Source organism: Periplaneta americana, chromosome 8, assembly GCF_040183065.1.
Source record: "Periplaneta americana isolate PAMFEO1 chromosome 8, P.americana_PAMFEO1_priV1, whole genome shotgun sequence".
NCBI classification, from domain to species: domain Eukaryota; kingdom Metazoa; phylum Arthropoda; class Insecta; order Blattodea; family Blattidae; genus Periplaneta; species Periplaneta americana.
In genome coordinates, this window is record NC_091124.1 from 63,598,545 (window position 1) to 63,618,525 (window position 19,981).

Here is a 19,981-nt window from a genome sequence, read left to right on the forward strand (position 1 = left end):
TAGAGAATTTAATCCGTATATTGTATTAATTTGTAGTTTGCATTCCATAATTTCTGTTGACTGTCTTATGTTGTAGTATGGTCAAGAGCGAAAAACAGCGTGTTCAGATATGTCTTACAGTTACATACTATCTAGGTAGCTCACTCTTTCTAATACTGTCGTTGTGACAACGTCGAAGCTTATTTATACTCGTAAATCAGCAATTTGTAAAACACTAAAATATGGCACACAGGTTGACATGAGTCTTGTCAGCACGCTGTGAACACAGCCATTGAAATGTCCGTACAGCAGTCACTCCATTCGCGTATAAAATGTCAACGAGCTCTCCATCAGGAGTGAATGTTCACAAGATGTGAACTGACGGCATTTTTTTTTGTTGTTTTTCATTTTGAGAACAGGCATTACATGAAGTTTTTGGCACAGGATTCACATTGAACATCATGATTACGGTACAATGTGTGGTAGACTTTTATTTCTTTTTACATATTGAAATCGAAATTTCATTAATAGAATTATCTAAGACTGCGGTGTACGTATGTATGAATAATTTATGTTTTCTATTATATTCGAAATTTGATTACTTCGATATTCGATACATTGAAGTAACTCATACTCTCGTGTATCTCCAATCTAGTATTAATATATCTACTTATTACTATAAATTTATTGGAAGACATTGAGTGGGCTCAAATACTTTAAATATAAGTTGTAATAAATAAATCCCATAAATAATAATAATGATAATAATAATCATACTAATAATAATAATAATAATAATAATAATAATAATAATAATAATAATAATAATAATAATAATAATAATAATTGTATGGTTGTGAAACTTGAACTCTCACTTTGAGAGAGGAACATAGATTCAGGGTGTTTGAGAATAAGATTCTTAGAAATATATTTAGGGCTAAGAGGGATGAAGTTACGGGAGAATGGAGAAAGTCACACAACGCAGAACAGCACGCATTGTATTCTTCACCTGACATAATTAGGAACATTAAATCCAGACGTTTGAGATGGGCAGGGCATGTAGCACGTATGGACGGATCGAGAAATGCGTAGAGAGTGTTAGTTGGGAGGCCGGAGGGAAAAAGATCGTTGGGGAGGCCGAGACGTAGATGGGAGGGTAATATGAAAATGGATTTGAGGTAGGTGGGATATGATGCTAGAGACTGGATTAATCTTGCTTAGGATAGAGACCGATGGCGGGCTTATGTGAGGGTGGCAATGAACCTCTGAGTTCCTTGGCTAGGCTTGGGCCTCACGGGCCCATATAAGTTGGCACAACTGTAATATTCCCCTATTACTCGAAATTTGACTACTTGGATTTTCGATAGGCTTATAGGCATAATTTCGTGTGTCTCTGATGTAAGAACACTGATGTTCAAAGATATCCGACTCTACTAATCGATAGTGATCGATTAATTGTTGGTGTAAGTTTGGCTTCTTTAGTTATAACATCTATGAATAGATGGCGAAGTTGCCAATCATACATAAATATACCCGCAATATAGAATTCTATTTTTCATCCTACTCTACTGATTATAAAAGAAGACTGGGTTTAGCTGGAAACCTATGTATCGTCGGTTTACAAGCAAAACACAGTAAGTAAAAAATATTACTTCTGAGAAAAAGGAGTTCGAATATTCTTGACAAAACTGAATCATCAAAATATTTTTTTAGCAAGTTGTTTCTCTTTATGTATATCTTATTTTCCAAATCTAAGTTTATTCACATTTTTGACTTAATGTGTTTTGCTTGTAAACCGACGATATATATATATATATATATATATATATATATATATATATATATATATATATATATATATATATATATATAATTTATTTTCTCTTCTTTTTTTTTTTTTTTCAAATATTGTCCTACTTGATTGACGTAATAATTCTTCTCAATGTTAATATTACATTATATGTAGCTCTTGCTTTATTTAAGTTTCTACTTTATTTTGTTTCTACATTTCTCTTCTATTAAAAATATTTCTGAACTGCGACCGAATACTAACATCGCTCATTCGGTCCTCAAATTTAATAATACTATTGGATCCTCTTTTTTTATACTTACACATTATTATCATTTTATTCTATTTGTATTGTTACATATCGATATTTTGTATTATTTACGTGTTATTTACAAATTATAAAATTGTATTTACAGTCAGCGATGTGTGCAATGGAGGGAGGAAAGGAACTGATCACCCTACTCCAGCATCTCTTGGCTAGTTGCCTCATAAGTGGTGCCTTGTTGTGTGGTTCAGATCTGTCTTCGGACAGTTGACTAAACAACAGTACAGTGCAAATAAATTTGAATTAAAAAATTCTGCAAGTTTTCGTCATGGTAGGCCTAATATCTTCATTTCTCTGAATTAAAATACTCATTTTTAATGTTATGTCCGTCTTTGCTTCTTTCAAACGGCGGCGTACTCTTGTGAATTTTCCTTGTCCTCTATCGAATTTCAACTCGTGATTGTCACAGAATAACTGACGATAGCACGGCATGCCAACGCATAGAGGTCGGGTTTATAGATCAGAATATAACCCGCTGCTATTTACTAGCGCACAATTGTTTTACGAGATAGGCAGTAAACACAAATTTCCGGTTTAACGAGCTAGTTAATTGCGACTGATTTCTTTACAACGCTACAAGACCTGCGCATAACGGTCCTCTGGCGCCATTGTCCTTGCCACAGATTAGTTACGTGCTTGAACTTGGTGATAATGAGGGAAGTAGCGGGAGTGTACCTTGAGGGCGGCGTCACAGTGTCTGAGGACACTAGAACGAGGCTGGCAGCTCGCCCATTGCTGTGGTTACCGTCAAGCCACAAGAGGGCGTCGAACTGGGATTCATTAAATGAGAACGGGGTCTCTTCCCCTTCCCTTGTTCCAAGGACTTCCATGTACAGTCACTCTTCATAGGGCGACAAAAAGTGTTAATAGGCAAATTAGGCGCACAAGACTTGTAGCTCTGCAGCATATATTGCTCACACCTCAACTCTGGTTACTGACGGCAGAATCTACAGGGCGAGCGAATTAAAGCTAAGGGACTCTGCCATCTCTCAGCGCTAGTCTGACTAGCAGATCGCCAGCTCTCGCGGATAACAATCTTGCCGTCTCGCGGCACTACAGTGTGGCAAGTGATCTTTCGCGTTAACTAGTGAATTACCTATTTATTTTATAAACTAGAGGAACTGTTACCCGAATATTAGAACTGTTGCACAAAATTCCCTCCAATGCGTTCTACATATAAGGTTGGGAAAACCCATTGCACTACTGGGCACACAGCAACGTTTCTTTTATGGAACAAAACCTGTTTCTCGCCACTTATTAAATAATTTGGAGGCCCAGTACCTTAGTTGGTAGAGCAACTAGAAACATGTTCACACTTCGGATATAACGTACTACATAATATACTAAATTATGTAAAACCACTGCAACTCTTCGAACAAGTTGGAACAATCACACCATTGTAATAGATACATAATTTTTTTACATAAAACAATTATAAACATGTATATAGGCTATAATATGTAAATTAATTTTAACCATATAATAACATAGAGATTGACACAAAGTTTATAGGGTGAACCGACATGTAATTTTGTATGTTCAATTTTAAATTTAGTATAGTTTAAACATATTTTAGTATCTTAACTGGTTTAATATAAATCTATGTCACCACAAATTATGTATTTATATATTATGCGGAAAATACTGGGTGTTCATTTCAAAGTGTGTCATGACATCACTGTTGTGAGTCAGCGATTTGAAGCGAGTTTCAGCTTTTATGTCAGAGAAGTTGCCTATAAATCAAGGCGTTCAATCTTAACTCGAGAACGTGTACTGTATAACTTGGACGTCGTAGCAACAGATGGGGGTCTGTAAAGTCTGTGTGCTACCATAACCTCTTTCGAACTGTGTTTTGCGCAAGCAAGTCGTACGCAGGGTATTTGTTATCATCCGTTGCGTACGGCAACATTCCACAATACAAATCAAATGCTTCGTGTCCATGTTGACCGTCCAAGTTAATGTCAACAAATACGTAAGTAATCGTCTTAATCCTCTCCCCATATCCCGACAGTAAGAAAAAAACTCACCTCAGTACGTGTTTCCAAACAGTTCACATTCCTGCCACTACCGGCGTTACCGTACGTATCGGTAAGTACTCTTCAGAATGAACGCCGTACTTGCTAGGCAACTTCTCTGGCACATACGTAATAAGCCTCTGTGGAAGTGTAGGAAGATTGAATTCTCTAGGCTCAATGACTAGCCACATGACGGCATATGGCGAGCCATGACACACTTTGAACTGAACACGCAGTATTTCGTGGAAACATATACCAGATTATAATCATTAATCGTGTTCATAAATAATATCATATCAGGTGGAAGCGAAATAACGCTGCAGATTTTTAGAGCAAATAGCTCATGTTGTAGATTAACGTAACAAAAATTGTAACAACATATCGGCGGGAAATTTATAGTTAAAAAAAATGTTTTTTTTTTTTTTTTCCCAAATGTTTAACACCCTCTTATTCGGTAAATATTGAGAGTAGGATCGTGATTTTTGTCCATATCGATAGAAAAATCTAATAATGAATCATTTATCCCATTTGGTATATTTCAAGAGCGTGGACGGTTTTTCGTGTAAATTTGATTTAAAAACAACTAATTTGAAGTCGCCGACCGATGCGACCAACTTGCAACTTTGTAGCCAGAGAGAGGGATGTGAGGTAATTCACTGAGACAGACGGACCTGAGTTCGTTGACCTCATAAATCTGTACTGGAAAAAAAAAGAGAGGTGTGTTAACGGCGATGTTGCCAGACTGCTAAAACTTCCAAGTCAATTTTCTAATTAACCGTGCATTAATCACAAAACTTAATATAGGTTTCCTTTAATTTAAGTGTATCCTATCGTCTCTTTCAATCTGCAGAGTTATTTCACTTCCACCCCCTATAGACCTGAAGAAGACTATTTCATAGTCAAACTGAAACGTGAAAATAAAATGTGTAATATTTAGGCTAGTTTTTTTGTGAATGATAAGTTATAGACTGACCCAATAAAAAGATTTTATTCGCAATATTCAGTCTTGTGACTTTAATGTTTGTTTTTAATTATGGTTTACTTAACGACGCTCGCAACTGTCGAGGTTATATCAGCGTCGCTGGTGTGCAGGAATTTTGTCTTGCAGGAGTTTTTCTACAATCCAGTGAATCTACTGACATGAGTCTGTCGCATTTAAGCACACTTAAATTCCATCGACCTGGGCCGAGATCGAACCCGCAACATCGGGCACAAAAGGCCAGCACTCTATCTATTGCGTCAACCAGGCCGACTCCTTAATGTTATACTGGAAATTTTCCATTCCTATAATTGCGTATTGGACGAAATTTATTGGATCGATATGTAGGTAGTTAGTCTTTTATGTACTTTTTAGTGACTGGCACCCATTTTTTTGGAAGTTAATCAGTAGGAAACGTTTAAGACTCCCGTTTCTCCAATTCATAAGCCCATTTGTCAATTAGGATTTGATTTTCACCTTCACAATCATAATATATGGCGGTGCTTATATTTCTCTGGAATTATATTCGATTCTTCAGATTGTATTCCAGGCTTTGACTGCCCATCCTCTTAGCCTATGAAATCCTCGAGCGATCCGCTGCCAGCCGTCTAGTCTTTGAAACGTACTCGATTATTCAACCAAATTTTCGTTCTTTTCTCATGTTCGTGTGAACTGTATGGAAATGTGTTGGAGACTAAATGGCTGCCGAGGACGGAGGTGGTAATACGGACCAGGCTGAAGATTAAGTGTTGTTTGTACTGCATCATGGCACATAGGTATATGTACTATCACCACTACCATCACTACGGCTAAACAGTCTATTAAGGATCCTGGTCTTTCAAAGAAACTTGGTTCAACAATCTCTACTGCGAACTATAATCATCCAATTCAGAGTTTCTAACGCGTTCGCATTATCTATAGGCACATAGATTCTATGTTTCCCGTATAGGCCCAGAACTGTCCGCAAAGTCTCTTTAGTTACAAAAAGTTTTTGCTAATAACAGATCTCCCAAGATAGATGTTCAATTCATTGCAGTCTTTATATTTTTAATGAGTCAATGATTAAATGAAGGAATAAATGAATGAATACATTACTGAATGAACGAATGACCACATAAATGAACGAATGAATATATGAGTGAATGAGTGGATTAAGAGTGTCTATTTACAGGCCTACAAATCAAATATATTCTACTCGTTATTACGTCTATATCGCCTTCATTACACAGGATTGCCATATTTTGGCGCTTTACATGACGAAGAGTCATTTTGAATGACTTTTTAATGCTCTCTGTAAAAATGAAATCCGTTTTTGTCAAACACCCACAGTTTTTATGCAATTCCTCAAGTTCGCTATATTTCGCATGTAGGCTAATCTTATACTGCAATCGATATAAGCTATCGTAAAGTGATTGAACACAATCGACTGTAAAACAATCGACACTTCTCGAGTTGTCTAGAAACACACAGAAACATTTTAGTCATATAATAATAATAATAATAATAATAATAATAATAATAATAACAACAACAACAATAACAATAATCATTTTGAAGTGAAATTCATATGTGTAAAAGTTATCAGGTTATTTCAAATCGATCTAATGATGTTGACTTCATCACGAAAATCTTGTGTAAGTGACCCTAACATGTTTAGTTATGTCTGCGGCTCTCTCAGTCTCAAAAGTCGGAGAGAGAACATAACCTCATTTGTTAAAAAAGCCTACCTGTATAAGAAGTTTGATGAAAGATGAATACTTTGAAAATTCAATGACCCATGAACGACTAGTTTGAATAGGAAATATTCAGATTTCAACGATATTGTAGAAAATGTGTTGGTAGCTATGAAAAATTTAGGATGCCATAAATGAGCATTAAAATCCATTTCCTTCAACGCCTTCTTGACTTCTTCCCTGATTGTCTTGAAGATTACAGCCAAGAACACGGAGAAAGGGTTCATCAAGACATGAAAGAAATAGAAAAACGTTGTCAAGGCAGGTGGGATGAAGTGATGATGACTGACTACTGTTGGTGTATGAATAGAGACAATGTTGAGTTGCAACATAGGAGACAATCTCGAAGACAGTACTTCCAGATGAGGAGCAAACGATATTGAAAAATGAAATGTCTGCATGAGACTTGGAATGAGTTGAATCTAAATTGTGAATATGAACAAGATTGTGCTGTTTGATTTTGTTTACTGTATAGACATTTTCAAAGATTACTTGATTTATGTATTTAAATATGTTAACATTGCATGAATGGAGCTATAAATATGACAATTCTTTAAATCATTATCACAGTCTAGTATGCACAGTCACGAAGCTTCAGTTACGAGGGTACTAGGAACAACAGACTGTGCGGGTACTACTTCGCATTGTCTGTGATGAGGCGATAGTAGCGATCCTAGTGGTTAGCAACTATCTATGGATGCATATTTACTACGCATTGAGCTTCGTGATTGTGTATACTAGACTGTGTCATTATACACATTTTTTTCATACGTGATGGGCAAACTCTGACTTCAGATCCTTCAGCAGAAGCCAACAATTAATCAAAATCAACTTTCGATATTAAAAGCCTTGAACCAAAATTTAATTTCGCAACCCTGTGCTATTAAAACTATTGTAATATGCAAAAAAAAACAATGCTTTTCTACCACTTTTTGGTTAATGACAATACTAAATATGGTAAAATATGCATTTAAATGACCAATAAAAACCGTGTCGTCACAGTCTAGTATATACAATCACGAAGCTTGAGTTGTGAGGGTGCTAGGAACAATAGACTGTACCGGTACTATTTCGCATTGTATGTAACGAGGCGATATTAGCGATCCTAGTGGTTAGCAACTATCTATGGATGCATATTTACTACGTATTGAGCTTCGTGACTGTATATACCAGCTAGACTGTGGTGTTATCTTATTAAAAATGCTAGCAAATATTTGTTTAATTTAACATAAGTTAGTAAAAAGAGACCAGGATAAAAATATGACGTCGTGGAAATCCGAGCCATACTTACAATGTATGTGGGAGAAATGTCAGTGCCGAATTAAGATTATTTCAAATAAAAATGCATTTGGTAGATGCTCTTTGAACCATGCATTCTTATCGTGTATTAATTAAGAAGTTTGAAGAAACTCGTTCAGTTCTTGATAAAATGAAATGGGCAATATCAAGAATATTAGTGATACTGAGGTTGCAGATGTTCATGAAAGGGAAAACCTAGCTACAAAAAACACGTTATCAGCGAAAGCTTGGAAATGCCGTACAGCACTATTCACAAAATTTTACACGAACATATGAAAAAGTATCCTTGAAATTGTAAATGATGATTGAATCGGAGTAAACTGGTAATGAAAAGAGATGCAAATGGAAATTGAATCGGAATGGATGTCTCGAATAGTGTTGACAAATGAAGCCCACTTTACTCTCAATGGTGGAATCAATACTCACAATATTGTCGAATATGGACAACAGACAATCCACTTAAAAAAAGAATAAATCCCACGCTTAGCACATTCCATAGACGCTTAGGTCATCTTGATTGCTCACTTTGTTTCGGACTTAACTTATATTAATTTCGATTATGTTAGTTACTTTATAAATTAATAACTCTATGGAATGATGTTGAACTGAGAAGATTAACTCCGTATGTAGATGAAATTATTGGGGATCATCAGTGTGGTTCTAGACGTAATAGATCGACTATTGATAAGATTTTTTCTATTCGAAAGATATCGGACAAAAAATGGGAGTGTAAGGGTACAGTACATCAATTATTCATAGATTTAAAAAAGGCATATGACTCGGTTAAGAGAGAAGTTTTATATAATATTCTTATTGAATTTGATTTTCCCAAGAAACTAGTTCGATTGATTAAAATGTGTCTCAATGAAACTTACAGCAGAGTCCGTATAGGCCAGCTTCTGTCTGATGCTTTTCCAATTGACTGCGGGCTAAAGCAAGGAGATGCACTATCACCTTTACTTTTTAACTTCGCTCTATAATATGCCATTAGGAAAGTTCACGATACCACAGAGGATTTAGAATTGAACGGGTTACATCAGATTCTTGTGTATGAGGATGACGTGAATGTGTTAGTAGAAAATCCACAAACGATTAGGGAAAACACGGAAATTTTACTTGAGTAAAGCGATAGGTATATGATTGTCTCGTGACCAGAATATTGTACGAAATGGAAATATAAAAATTGGAGATTTATCTTTCGAAGAGGTTGAAAAATTCAAATATCTCGGAGCGACAGCAACAAATATGACACTCGGGAGGAAATTAAACGCAGAATAAATATGGGAAATGCATGTTATTATTTGGTTGAGAAGCTTTTGTCGTCTAGTCTGCTGTCAAAAATTCTGAAAGTTACAATTTATAAAACAGTTAAGTTATATTATCGCTTGTTCTGTATGGCTGTGAAACTTGGACTCTCAATTTGAGAGAGGAACAGAGGTTAAGGGTTTTTGAGAATAAAGTTCTTAGAAAAATATTTAGGGCTAAAAGGGATGGAGTTACAGGAGAATGGAGAAAGTTACACAACGCAGAACTGCATGCATTGTATTCTTCACCTGATATAATTAGGAACATTAAATCCAGACGTTTGAGATGGGCAGGGCATATAGCACATATGGCCGAATCCAGAAATGCATAGGCTATAGAGTGTTAGTTTGAAGGCCGGAGGGAAAAATACCTTTGAGGAGACCAAGATATAGATGGGAGGATAATATTAAAATGGATTGAGGGAGGTGGGATATGATGATAGAGACTGGATTAATCTTGCACAGAATAGGGACAGATGGCAGGCTTATGTGAGGGCGGCAATGAACCTGCGGGTTACTTAAAAGCCATTTGTAAGTAAGTAAATGATAGCGATTCCTATATCGCTACGGTGTAGACCAGCCCTGAGCATAAGAGCGGAAGTGGAAGGGACGTAGAATTTTTTAATTATTTTTTAGGCAAGTTAACTCTTTTTAAGCTATTTTCGTACTAAATAGATTAGAAACGCATACTTTTCAATTATCTACTGGCATTTTCTTCTATTCAATACTTATCTTTATGTAACTGTGACATATGCTTTCTATAAAATATTTTTGAGCTCTACTGTACTTCAGGTAACTTGCAGTTTAAATAAAACATAGCGTTCATGTCAAGAAATTCCTTCTTTGCTTGGTTTTAAACATCAAAATTCAACGATGTTTTTACACTATAATTTAGAATTATAGAGTTAGAAATTTAATTAATAACTCCATTTTAAAAATCAGATTTGTTACGTTTATATAATTGGAATACCTACATATATTTCTTCAGTTAATTTCATTTCTCAACGCCATGATTGCACAACTAAATTATGTCATGCATTCAGAGTTTCGTAACAGTTAAGAAAAATGTAAGAAATAATATAAAAAGTTATTTCAGTTGTATTTACGTAATATTTTTTTGTTGTTTTTTTGCTGAAACAAGAGATTGTTACTACAATAGATCTGTGTATTTTACAGGATTCCTACTGACTGTGCAGGAGAGGGAGAGTCATGGATCGAACTTCATCAGAGGCAATACTTCAGGTTAGATATAAAATATCATCAGCATATATTCGTTGCGCATGTAATGCTGTAGAAAGTAAATGCATTTAAACTATTTAGGTTATAAATTAGGTTGTCGTGTTCTCTTTTATGGCCGAAAGGTAAAAAGAAACTAATTCCGTTTACGGAATGGGCAAAATATTTCTGAGAGTACGATGATATGGAAATAATAATAATACGGTGTGTCAAAAACGTTCGTTTACAACGTTTGAGGAATGATAGAGGAGATAAAAACGAACGTCTTTTCATGTGACAAAAACGTCTCAGACTTATCATTTCGGCACTTGAGTTAATGAGTGGTGCACAATTTATTTCTACGCACTACGGACTGCCTGATAGGCTACGCTCAAAAATGGCAGGAGTTTGTTGATTAATCGCTGCAGCTTCAATAACGCCAGCAACCAGCTCTTCTGTCGTAATTATTGGGGTCTCGTAAACCAGACATTTTATATCCCCCACACGAAATCCGTAGGGATTAGGTCGGGTGAAAGAGGTGGCCATGATATTGCTAGCATAATGCAAACTTATCTTTCATAACAATCCACTCACTGCGTTTACAACGTGTTGAAGGCAAAACAGCCAAAACATAACTGACTGGTAAGTAGTCTGACGGAAGCCAAGCGATCTACCCTTTTAGGGAACCTACTGGCAAAATGGTGCATCTGTGAGATATTTGTCACACAAAAAAGATGTTTATTTTTACCTTTTCTGTCATCCCTCAAACGTTGTAAACGAACTTTTTTGGCACTCTGTACATCAGATAATTTTATATCGGATATGAAATAACCAGCAATTACAGTATCGGTGTTGAAAGAAACAACTGTACGGCACAAGTTTTAGAATTTCAAAACGTTGAGAAAGAAAAGTAACTTTTTAAAACGTTACAATTTAATAATGGTGCCTATTTATCTTCATAACTGCGATGCACAGATATTGAATGAAAGGAATGTCTCCGAATTTAGACAACAGAAATAAGACTTTTATAGAAAGTTACGGGATACTGGTTGATATAATCACAAAAAGATAAAGCCATTGACAAGAGTTGCTCCTAGATCCTTAACCTAGTGCAGTGGACCTACTATTTAAACGGTACTTTCTTATTAGTTATTATTTATTACTCCTGTACTACATGGCAATAACTAAAGAATGATCCTTTACTTCAAGTTCTCTGAAGAACAAGGGCTATTTTTATATCCTCTCCATTTTCTTCTTACTTAATAATGATAATTGTTATTATCGTCATTATTATGAAATGTACAAGTTATGTAAAGCCTTTTTTTATTAACTTCACAATGTGAACCAGTGCCGTATAAATAATATTTCTTTTAGTTACGCACTTCAAGTAATTATCAAAGTGTAGTAATTTTGGATGGTCAACGTTCTTTTTCCTTCTGGCATTTTCTTTGACTTTATTAATAACCTTTTCTCAATACATGTATAATATTTCTAAACTATTCAAGACTCGTGCTTTTGATTTTGGTCAGAATGCCTCATCCTTCAATAAATTTCATCATTTTTTTAAATTCTCCATTCCCCAGCAACAGGACCCTCTGTTGTTCCTAATTGTTTCTGTGTTGTCTTTCCTTAAATTTCGTTTTGTAGTAATTTCCTATAATTGGAGTTATTGAAGATTACAAATTAAGAGTTGTTATTTATAATTCTACCGATACATTTTAGTTCAAATTAAAAATATTACTAGGCCTACCGGTACTTACTGTTCACATCCACAAGAACATTCAACTTTGAAACAAATCAGAATCCATTTTTCATCCAGTCAAGAATATTAATATTCATAGTTCACATTCACAATGACATTTAACATCTCAAACAAATCACCATTTCTTCATCAACACTGTCAACTCCATAAAATATGCACGGTGGCGCTTGGTCAGAAACAACATAATATTGAAAGTCGAAGAAACTTGATCCTTGGCCAACGCGACAGCAGATATTTAATATCAGTCAATGCTTCAGCTGGTAATTATGTCAAATTAATCCACCTGCAGTTGACTCAGATCGGCACCGCTATAATCTTGGCGCGTTTAGACTTCTTAATTTTATTGCAGTACTATTTCATTGATAAAAAGACTTCCATTGGCGAATATACTGTATATTTAGCAGATCCCTGAACTCGTATTATTTTGACAAAACCGTGAAGTACAATGAAACCTAGAGTTACATGACAAGCGTAGCCATCATATCGATTTTAAAATCATTAATTCCCTTTAAAAGCATGTTTTTTATATTAGTTAACGACATACTGAATGAAGAAAACTTGTCTAAAAAGGGACGAATTGATTTTTAATTTTATTTTAATTATAGGCTAACATTATAATTTCCAAAATAATTTTGTTCCTTCATTAGAATAGTCGTACAAAATTACGTACGATATAGAGTTCGGTCGTACCTCGTACAGTTAGTCAAAATAGTCGTACGTATGGCAACCCTGTCATAGTCTCAACTTTTATATTCAATTATTATTCAGTAACTCTATGCAGTGGCTAACGGCACTGACATCTGTTGGAAGACGAGAGAAGTACAACTGGGAATACTGGGTGTTCATTTCAAAGTGTGTCATGACGTCACTGTTGTGAGTCAGCGATTTGAAGCGAGTTTCAGCTTTTATGTCAGAGAAGTTGCCTATTAATCAAGGCGTTCAATCTGAACTTGAGAACGTGTACGGTATAACTTGAACGTCGTAGTAACAGATGGCGGCCTGTACGGTCTGTGTGCTACCATACCCTCTTTCGAACTGTGTTTTACGCGGCCAAGTCGTACGCAGGGTATTTGTTATCAACGGTTGCGTACGGTAACATTCCACAGCACAAATGAAATGCTCCGTGTCCATGTTGACCGTCGAAGTTAATGTCAACAAGTGCTGTAAGTAATCGTCTTAACCCTCTTCCCATATCCCGACAGTAAGAAAAAAACTCACCTCAGTAATTGTTTCCAAACAGTTCACATTCCTGCCACTACCGGCGTTACCGTGCGTATCGGTAAGTACTCTTCAGAATAAACGCCTTACTTTCCAGGCAACTTCTCTGCCACATAGATAATACGCCTCTGCGGAAATGAAGGAAGATTGAATTCTCTAGGGTCATCGGCTAGCCACATGATGGCATACAGCGAGCCATGACACACTTTGAACTGAACACGCAGTATAAGACGTGAGTGAAACTTCGGTATGTGCAATAAACCATGATATCATCTCGTCTGTAGCGGCCGGCGAAAAGAAAGAAAGTGCCTTCTCCTCTGAGCGTGTTTGGTAAAACCTTAGCCAAACATTGGTATGCGCAGTAGACCAGATTATATCATCTCCTTTGTAGTGGTCGGCGAAAGGGAGGAAGTGCCTTCCTTCTGCACGTGCTTGGCTCACGTCTCATCTTCCCAGTTATGAGTGTGAGTTTAAATCGTAGAGTACGTGGAAAACGCCCGGAAAAATATGTATACGAAATAAAATGCTACTTTTTGCATGTAAGTTCTTTTTCTTGTGTTCCTACAAATTTTGTTCAGCCCTTTCTTGCGTAATGTTTTATCGGCACGTGCTTACGCGTCACATTTAATTTATATTTATGATCCCAGATATACTTTGATCTTGAAACTTAAAGAAAAGTATTGTGCACTGTAAAGAATGAGTACTGCAAATAAAAGCGAGCAATGCCTGTGTGATACGTGTCCGTTGTCTGATAAAGCAGTGAATATGCAGCGTCAACATGAGTTAAAGACAACAGGCTGGACCCCGGACTCATTTCACCGGCATTATCACCATCTCATTCAGACGCTAAATAACCTAAGATGTTGATAAAACGTCGTAACATAACCTACTTAAAGACTACAGTCTTATTTTCTAAATCGCTGGGTTTGAAGTTTATTTTCTTTAAATTCCTGGATATTTTTCTAATATTTATTTAGCGATAATAATTACCAGAACTTTTAAGATCATGTAATTTTTATTGTACGAGAGCTGATCAAGAAAGATTGAGACTGATTTTATCACAGATGTTTAACTAACTTATTAGACCTACTCTACTTTGAAATTTACATGCTATTTTTCAAAGTAGTTTCCTTCTACTTGAATGCACTTCTTATAGCGTTTTTCCAGCTTTAGAACACACGATGCAGGCCATTCTTTGTCAGGTCCTTGAAAATCGCCTCACTTTTCTGGAATCAGTTATCACTAGGGTACGGATTTTTAGGTCGTAAGGTGCCTACAATAGGCTTGAAAATGTAGGAAATAGTCTCTAAAGAATTGAAAATAGGCTCTAACAAAAAATAATGTTTTCTTTAAAAACACGTTCCAAATCATCAGGAATTCACTTCTAGAATTTAATAATTTTAAATGCTTATATACCGTTACTACCACTACTACTAAAAGTACAAGAACAACAAATATCTAACTAGTTATACATAAACTAAACAATTAATTGTGGAAAATAAGTTTTAGATATTACTCCAGTACACAAACAAGTCAAATATAATCAATTTTTGCCAAGCCTTGTCCGTTGATGTCCATAATTAGCTTGACAATAAATTACTAATACCTTTTCTAAATTTCAACTAAAAAGCAATGCCGTCTGTCACTCAACACAAATTTAAGTGTATAAATATAAGTGTATACTATGCACTTAATTCATGTAACAAAATCAATTCCGTTACGGTGAACAGAACATGTACTCTGAGATTATGAAATTCATATCTTTGACCATAATTGTCAGTAAAAAATTTGTTTAAATTAAGAAAATGTTCTTCCTACGTTACATGACGTTACAGGGACACAATTATAACAAAAATCAATATACAGATTAACAATATTTATAATGCTCTTTCTGAATCACATGACATTACAGGAACATATTTATAATACATTACATCACAGCACAGATCATCATTTCACATAAATCACAGTAGGCCTATGTTTCCATTTATTATGCTGAAATAGTTCTTCCAAAATTAGAATATAACCAACTGTAACGTAGATCTTGCTGGAGATATTCTTTTGAAAGAAATACAATAAAGAAGAAATACATATTGTATATTTTATAAATTAAATTAAATTAATTTAGGCTCTAGAGACATTGGAATGGACAAACTTGTGTTCAGAAACGAGCCTACTTAGTAAATTATTTAAAAAAATACAGATCAAAATTAAACACAATATAACAGAGATTGATAAATTAAAATAATATTAACACAAAAGTCTGAATAGAAATTCAACTTACTCAGTATTAGAATCAGATCACAAGGTAGTCGTAACTTGGTGTTTTACATAAACATAATTGACGATGGAACGTCGTCTGTATTGTACTATTATTCATAGTCTATGCGTACCTGTTTGCAATTCTACCCTGCTTATGAATCCACGTGACGTAATAGATGTACCAGAAGAAACCACTCGATCCGCTGTACGTTTGAGAAAACAAATGCCCTGCCTGATTATAAGTTATGGTGCTGTAATGTGTCTAGTGAAACATTGGGTGGTATTAATAAAGATGAGGAAGATGAGTTGGCTTCAAATTTTGTGAGCTTCCTCCTTTTCCTATTAATAAAGTTGAGGAAAATGAGCTTGCTCACCAAGAGTTTCCTCCACCTTTGAGCAAGGAGTCAGCACAGGTAATGCAAAACATTAATTATATCATAGCCCCCGGCGTGGCTCTCAGTCGGTTAAGGCGCTTGCCTGCCGGTCTGAAGTTCCGCCTGGGCGCGTGTTCGATCCCCGCTTGGGCTGATTACCTAGTTCGGTTTTCTCCGAGGTTTTGCCCAACCATAAGGTGAATGCCAAGTAATCTATGGCGAATCCTCGCCCTCATCTCGCCAAATACCATCTCGCTATCACCAGTTTCATCGACGCTAAATAACCTCGTAGTTGATACCGCGTCGTTAATAACCAACTAAAAAAATTAATTATATCCCTTGTAGAAACATTTAAGGTAATTACACCCAACACTAATTAGTTTTTAGCCTCCCTTGAAGAAACAAAGAAAAGAGAATAATTATTTACTATATATTTATAGTAATGTACGATAACAGTAGGAGATAGGAAAATTATCAAATGAAGGCGAAGGCGTGTTTGATAATCCATCGACTGTAGTGATATGATAATACGATAAGCATATTGTGCAACGTTTTATCTGCATTCAAATAACACTCTTAACTTAATGAAATTTCACTATTTCACTGTTATTCCTCTTTTCACTATCTAATCGAGATTCGGCAATCTCTTTGGGGAGATAAGCGACAGGATTTTATTTATAATGCGATTACGGAAACAATTAAATTTGCATTAATAAAATTATGGCAATTAAAATGAGTGTAAACAAATTAGGAGACCAATATGTTTAGTCTTTTGTCATAATTTTTGCATCATAGCAAAACAGATGAAGAAAGTGTTGCCTGTGATATCGATATTGCATAAAACTGTGGAAAAAAGTATTTAATTTTTACAAGAAATAAATTAAGCTACGTTTCATCCTAGATCATATATACTAACAGATAGCTCTTTTATATAGGCTTTAAGGTTTGCAGTCGAGGCCGGCTTGATGTAGTTCAATAATCGTCAACAGATGGCACAATGACCAACACCACCACGAGACACGAACTCTGAACCGGTCTGGTCGGTCTAAATCGATTATTTCTTGCTTACGAGATATTCTACTGTCGACAATTGATGACCATGGATAAATATTATTGGCCTATATGACCTAGGCAAGTTCGGAACGAGGGAGTTCTAATTATAGTTGTCATGTGGGCGAAGCGGAGAGATAAGATAAAGTACGCCTTTGTATTGAATAGAATACAATGCAGAGTCTCGCGCAAAGCCAATCTACCTAGAATTTTTAGACCATGTTATAAAGTTATCGGTGGGCTAAATTATGATTCGTTATCTCTCCTGTTTTTATATACTTGTCGTGAATATTATTTATATTATCAACTGAGTGTATAACATAATTTATCCGTTAATTGATATTTCACTAATGATAAATCCAAAGAACAATGGGAAATAAGGGACTAACTGAAAAATAAATAAAATAAGAGAATTTGACGTTCATAATTATAATGTTGTCGGAGTTTTGTTATACTTTACTTTGAATTATTTTAATTTGCACCACAAAAACTTATGGAAATTAATGTTAACATTACCTATTTAGTTATGATAGTAGTATATTGGAAAATTTGTGCATATAGCCTGATTACAATATATAAGTAATCCTATCCTAACCTAACCAATGGTAGTCTTGTTTATTTCAGACATGTTCGTATAATTATACAAAAACAAGAATAATCTAGTTTGCAGCCTGTGATATTGTCTCGTTTACAGTATTATATAATATACATATTACGATATTTACTAGGCACTTTAACAATATATAGTTAATAATATTATAAAATATACGGGCCTAATCCATTACCAAGAAATAGCCCTTCCCTCACATGTTCAATACTGTTTACGTCAAAAGGCCTTCAAACCTTAAAAACTATTAGAAACTGGATTAAAATAGTCATGTTGATGTAGGCCTACAACATTACATTTTTTGTCACTACTCCTGATCTCATTCTAACAGTTTCAGGTTTTGTAATTTGTAACAATACTAACAATACTGATGGGTCATTCCATAGTCACACACGTAACATTTTCGAAGTAACTATGATCTTCACAGGATACTTAATCAAATACTTAGGAGTTCATGAAAGACACATCACTGTTTTTTAACGTAAGCATTCCAAAATATAAACAGAAAATCATAATGAAAAGGAATAATTAATAATGTAAAAAATATTAAATATTATATGGTGTGACACATGAACATTTTCTTGCCACTTAATTTATTACCAAAATGGAAAATGTTCATATTATTGTGCCAAATGTCATAAATGCATTTAGTTGTTTTTGAAACAATTAAGACATTTGTGAAGTACATGTAACTGCTAAATCGCATACTTTAATAAAAATAACAGTGCCATTAACAAATAAAATATTACAAATTATATTGTGACACACGAACATTTCTGTCAAGTTGATTACCAATCTTTTCAAATGCATATAGAGATTTACCGTATACACTGTGCCTACAGTTCTTATTATACAAAGCAACACTTGATTACACTAAAGTGTCCACACCTGTGGAGTAACGGTCAGCACGTCTGACTGCGAAACCAGGTGGCCCGGGTTCGAATCCCGGTCGGGGCAAGTTACCTGGTTGAGGTTTTTTCCGGGGTTTTCCCTCAACCCAATACGAGCAAATGCTGGGTAACTTTCGGTGCTGGACCCCGGACTCATTTCACCGGCATTATCACCTTCATATCATTCAGACGCTAAATAATTTAGATGTTGATACAGCGTCATAAAATAACCCAATAAAAAAAATTACACTAAAGTACACTTTCAGATTTAAAATATCCACGGTTGTTTACAACTATATGTGGTGATATCTCCTGTGTAATGTCACGTAACAAATACATCAATATAGGCTATCCACTTTTTCTGCCATTTGTAGTACTTCCCTTTTTTTAACAACACAGACGCTTTAAATTCTTCGTAACTTCCTCTGCTTATCTGACGTCTTTTTTTAAATTGATTATTTAACGATGTTGTATCAACTACTAGGTTATTTAGCCTCGATGGAATTGATGACAGTGAAATGATATTTGGCGAGATGAGGTTGAGGATTCGCCATAGATTACATGACATTCGCCTTACAATTGGGGAAAACCTCGGAAAAAACCTCAACCAGGTAACTTGCCCCAATCAGGATTTGAACCCGGGCCCACTCATTTCACGGTCAGATGTGCCTACCATTACTCCACAGCAGTGGACCGAACATGGGTTATGTACATTAATTCTTTTGACTTTCGGTTAGCTTTCTTAAGAATACGCATAAAGAAATGTAGTGTTTTCCAGGCTATCCTTGTAATATTAGTGACTTATTTCAACCAGTTTGTTACTAAAATATATACAGTACCTAAGTGTTTACTTGTGACACTGGTGATCCATTTAATTGGTATATGAGACGAATTTAATTTTGTGTTTTACAGAAGGATACATATTGATTTACATTTGCTCACATTGATTTTAATTTTATTTGTTGTAGTCCAGTTTTCAATAACGTCAAGCTAGTTTTGCAAGGCGGTGATATAAGATTTATCACTAATTTTTTCTGTATATTATACAGTCATCCACGAATAACCTTGCCTGAGAAGTGACATTTCTATTCAAATCCTACAATAATTTTCAGTAAATATTTTGCACCGAGAAGCTATTATACATTTAATTTTACTTCTGAGACCAGTGAAATATATGCCA

At 35.2% G+C, this 19,981-nt stretch overlaps 1 protein-coding gene across 7 annotated transcripts in view; it reads left to right on the plus strand.

Moving 5' to 3' along the window:
• LOC138704766 (uncharacterized) overlaps positions 1–19,981 on the plus strand; it is a 466,235-nt gene that overhangs the window by 127,691 nt on the left and 318,563 nt on the right. For all 7 annotated transcript variants that reach the window (XR_011333426.1, XR_011333427.1, XM_069832979.1 and 4 more), the window contains one exon: positions 10,600–10,665. Coding sequence is in view for 1 of the 7 variants with exons in the window: in XM_069832978.1 (XP_069689079.1) it covers positions 10,600–10,665 (66 nt within the window). In the remaining 6 variants the exon portion in view is untranslated. The remainder of the gene's footprint in view (positions 1–10,599; positions 10,666–19,981) is intronic.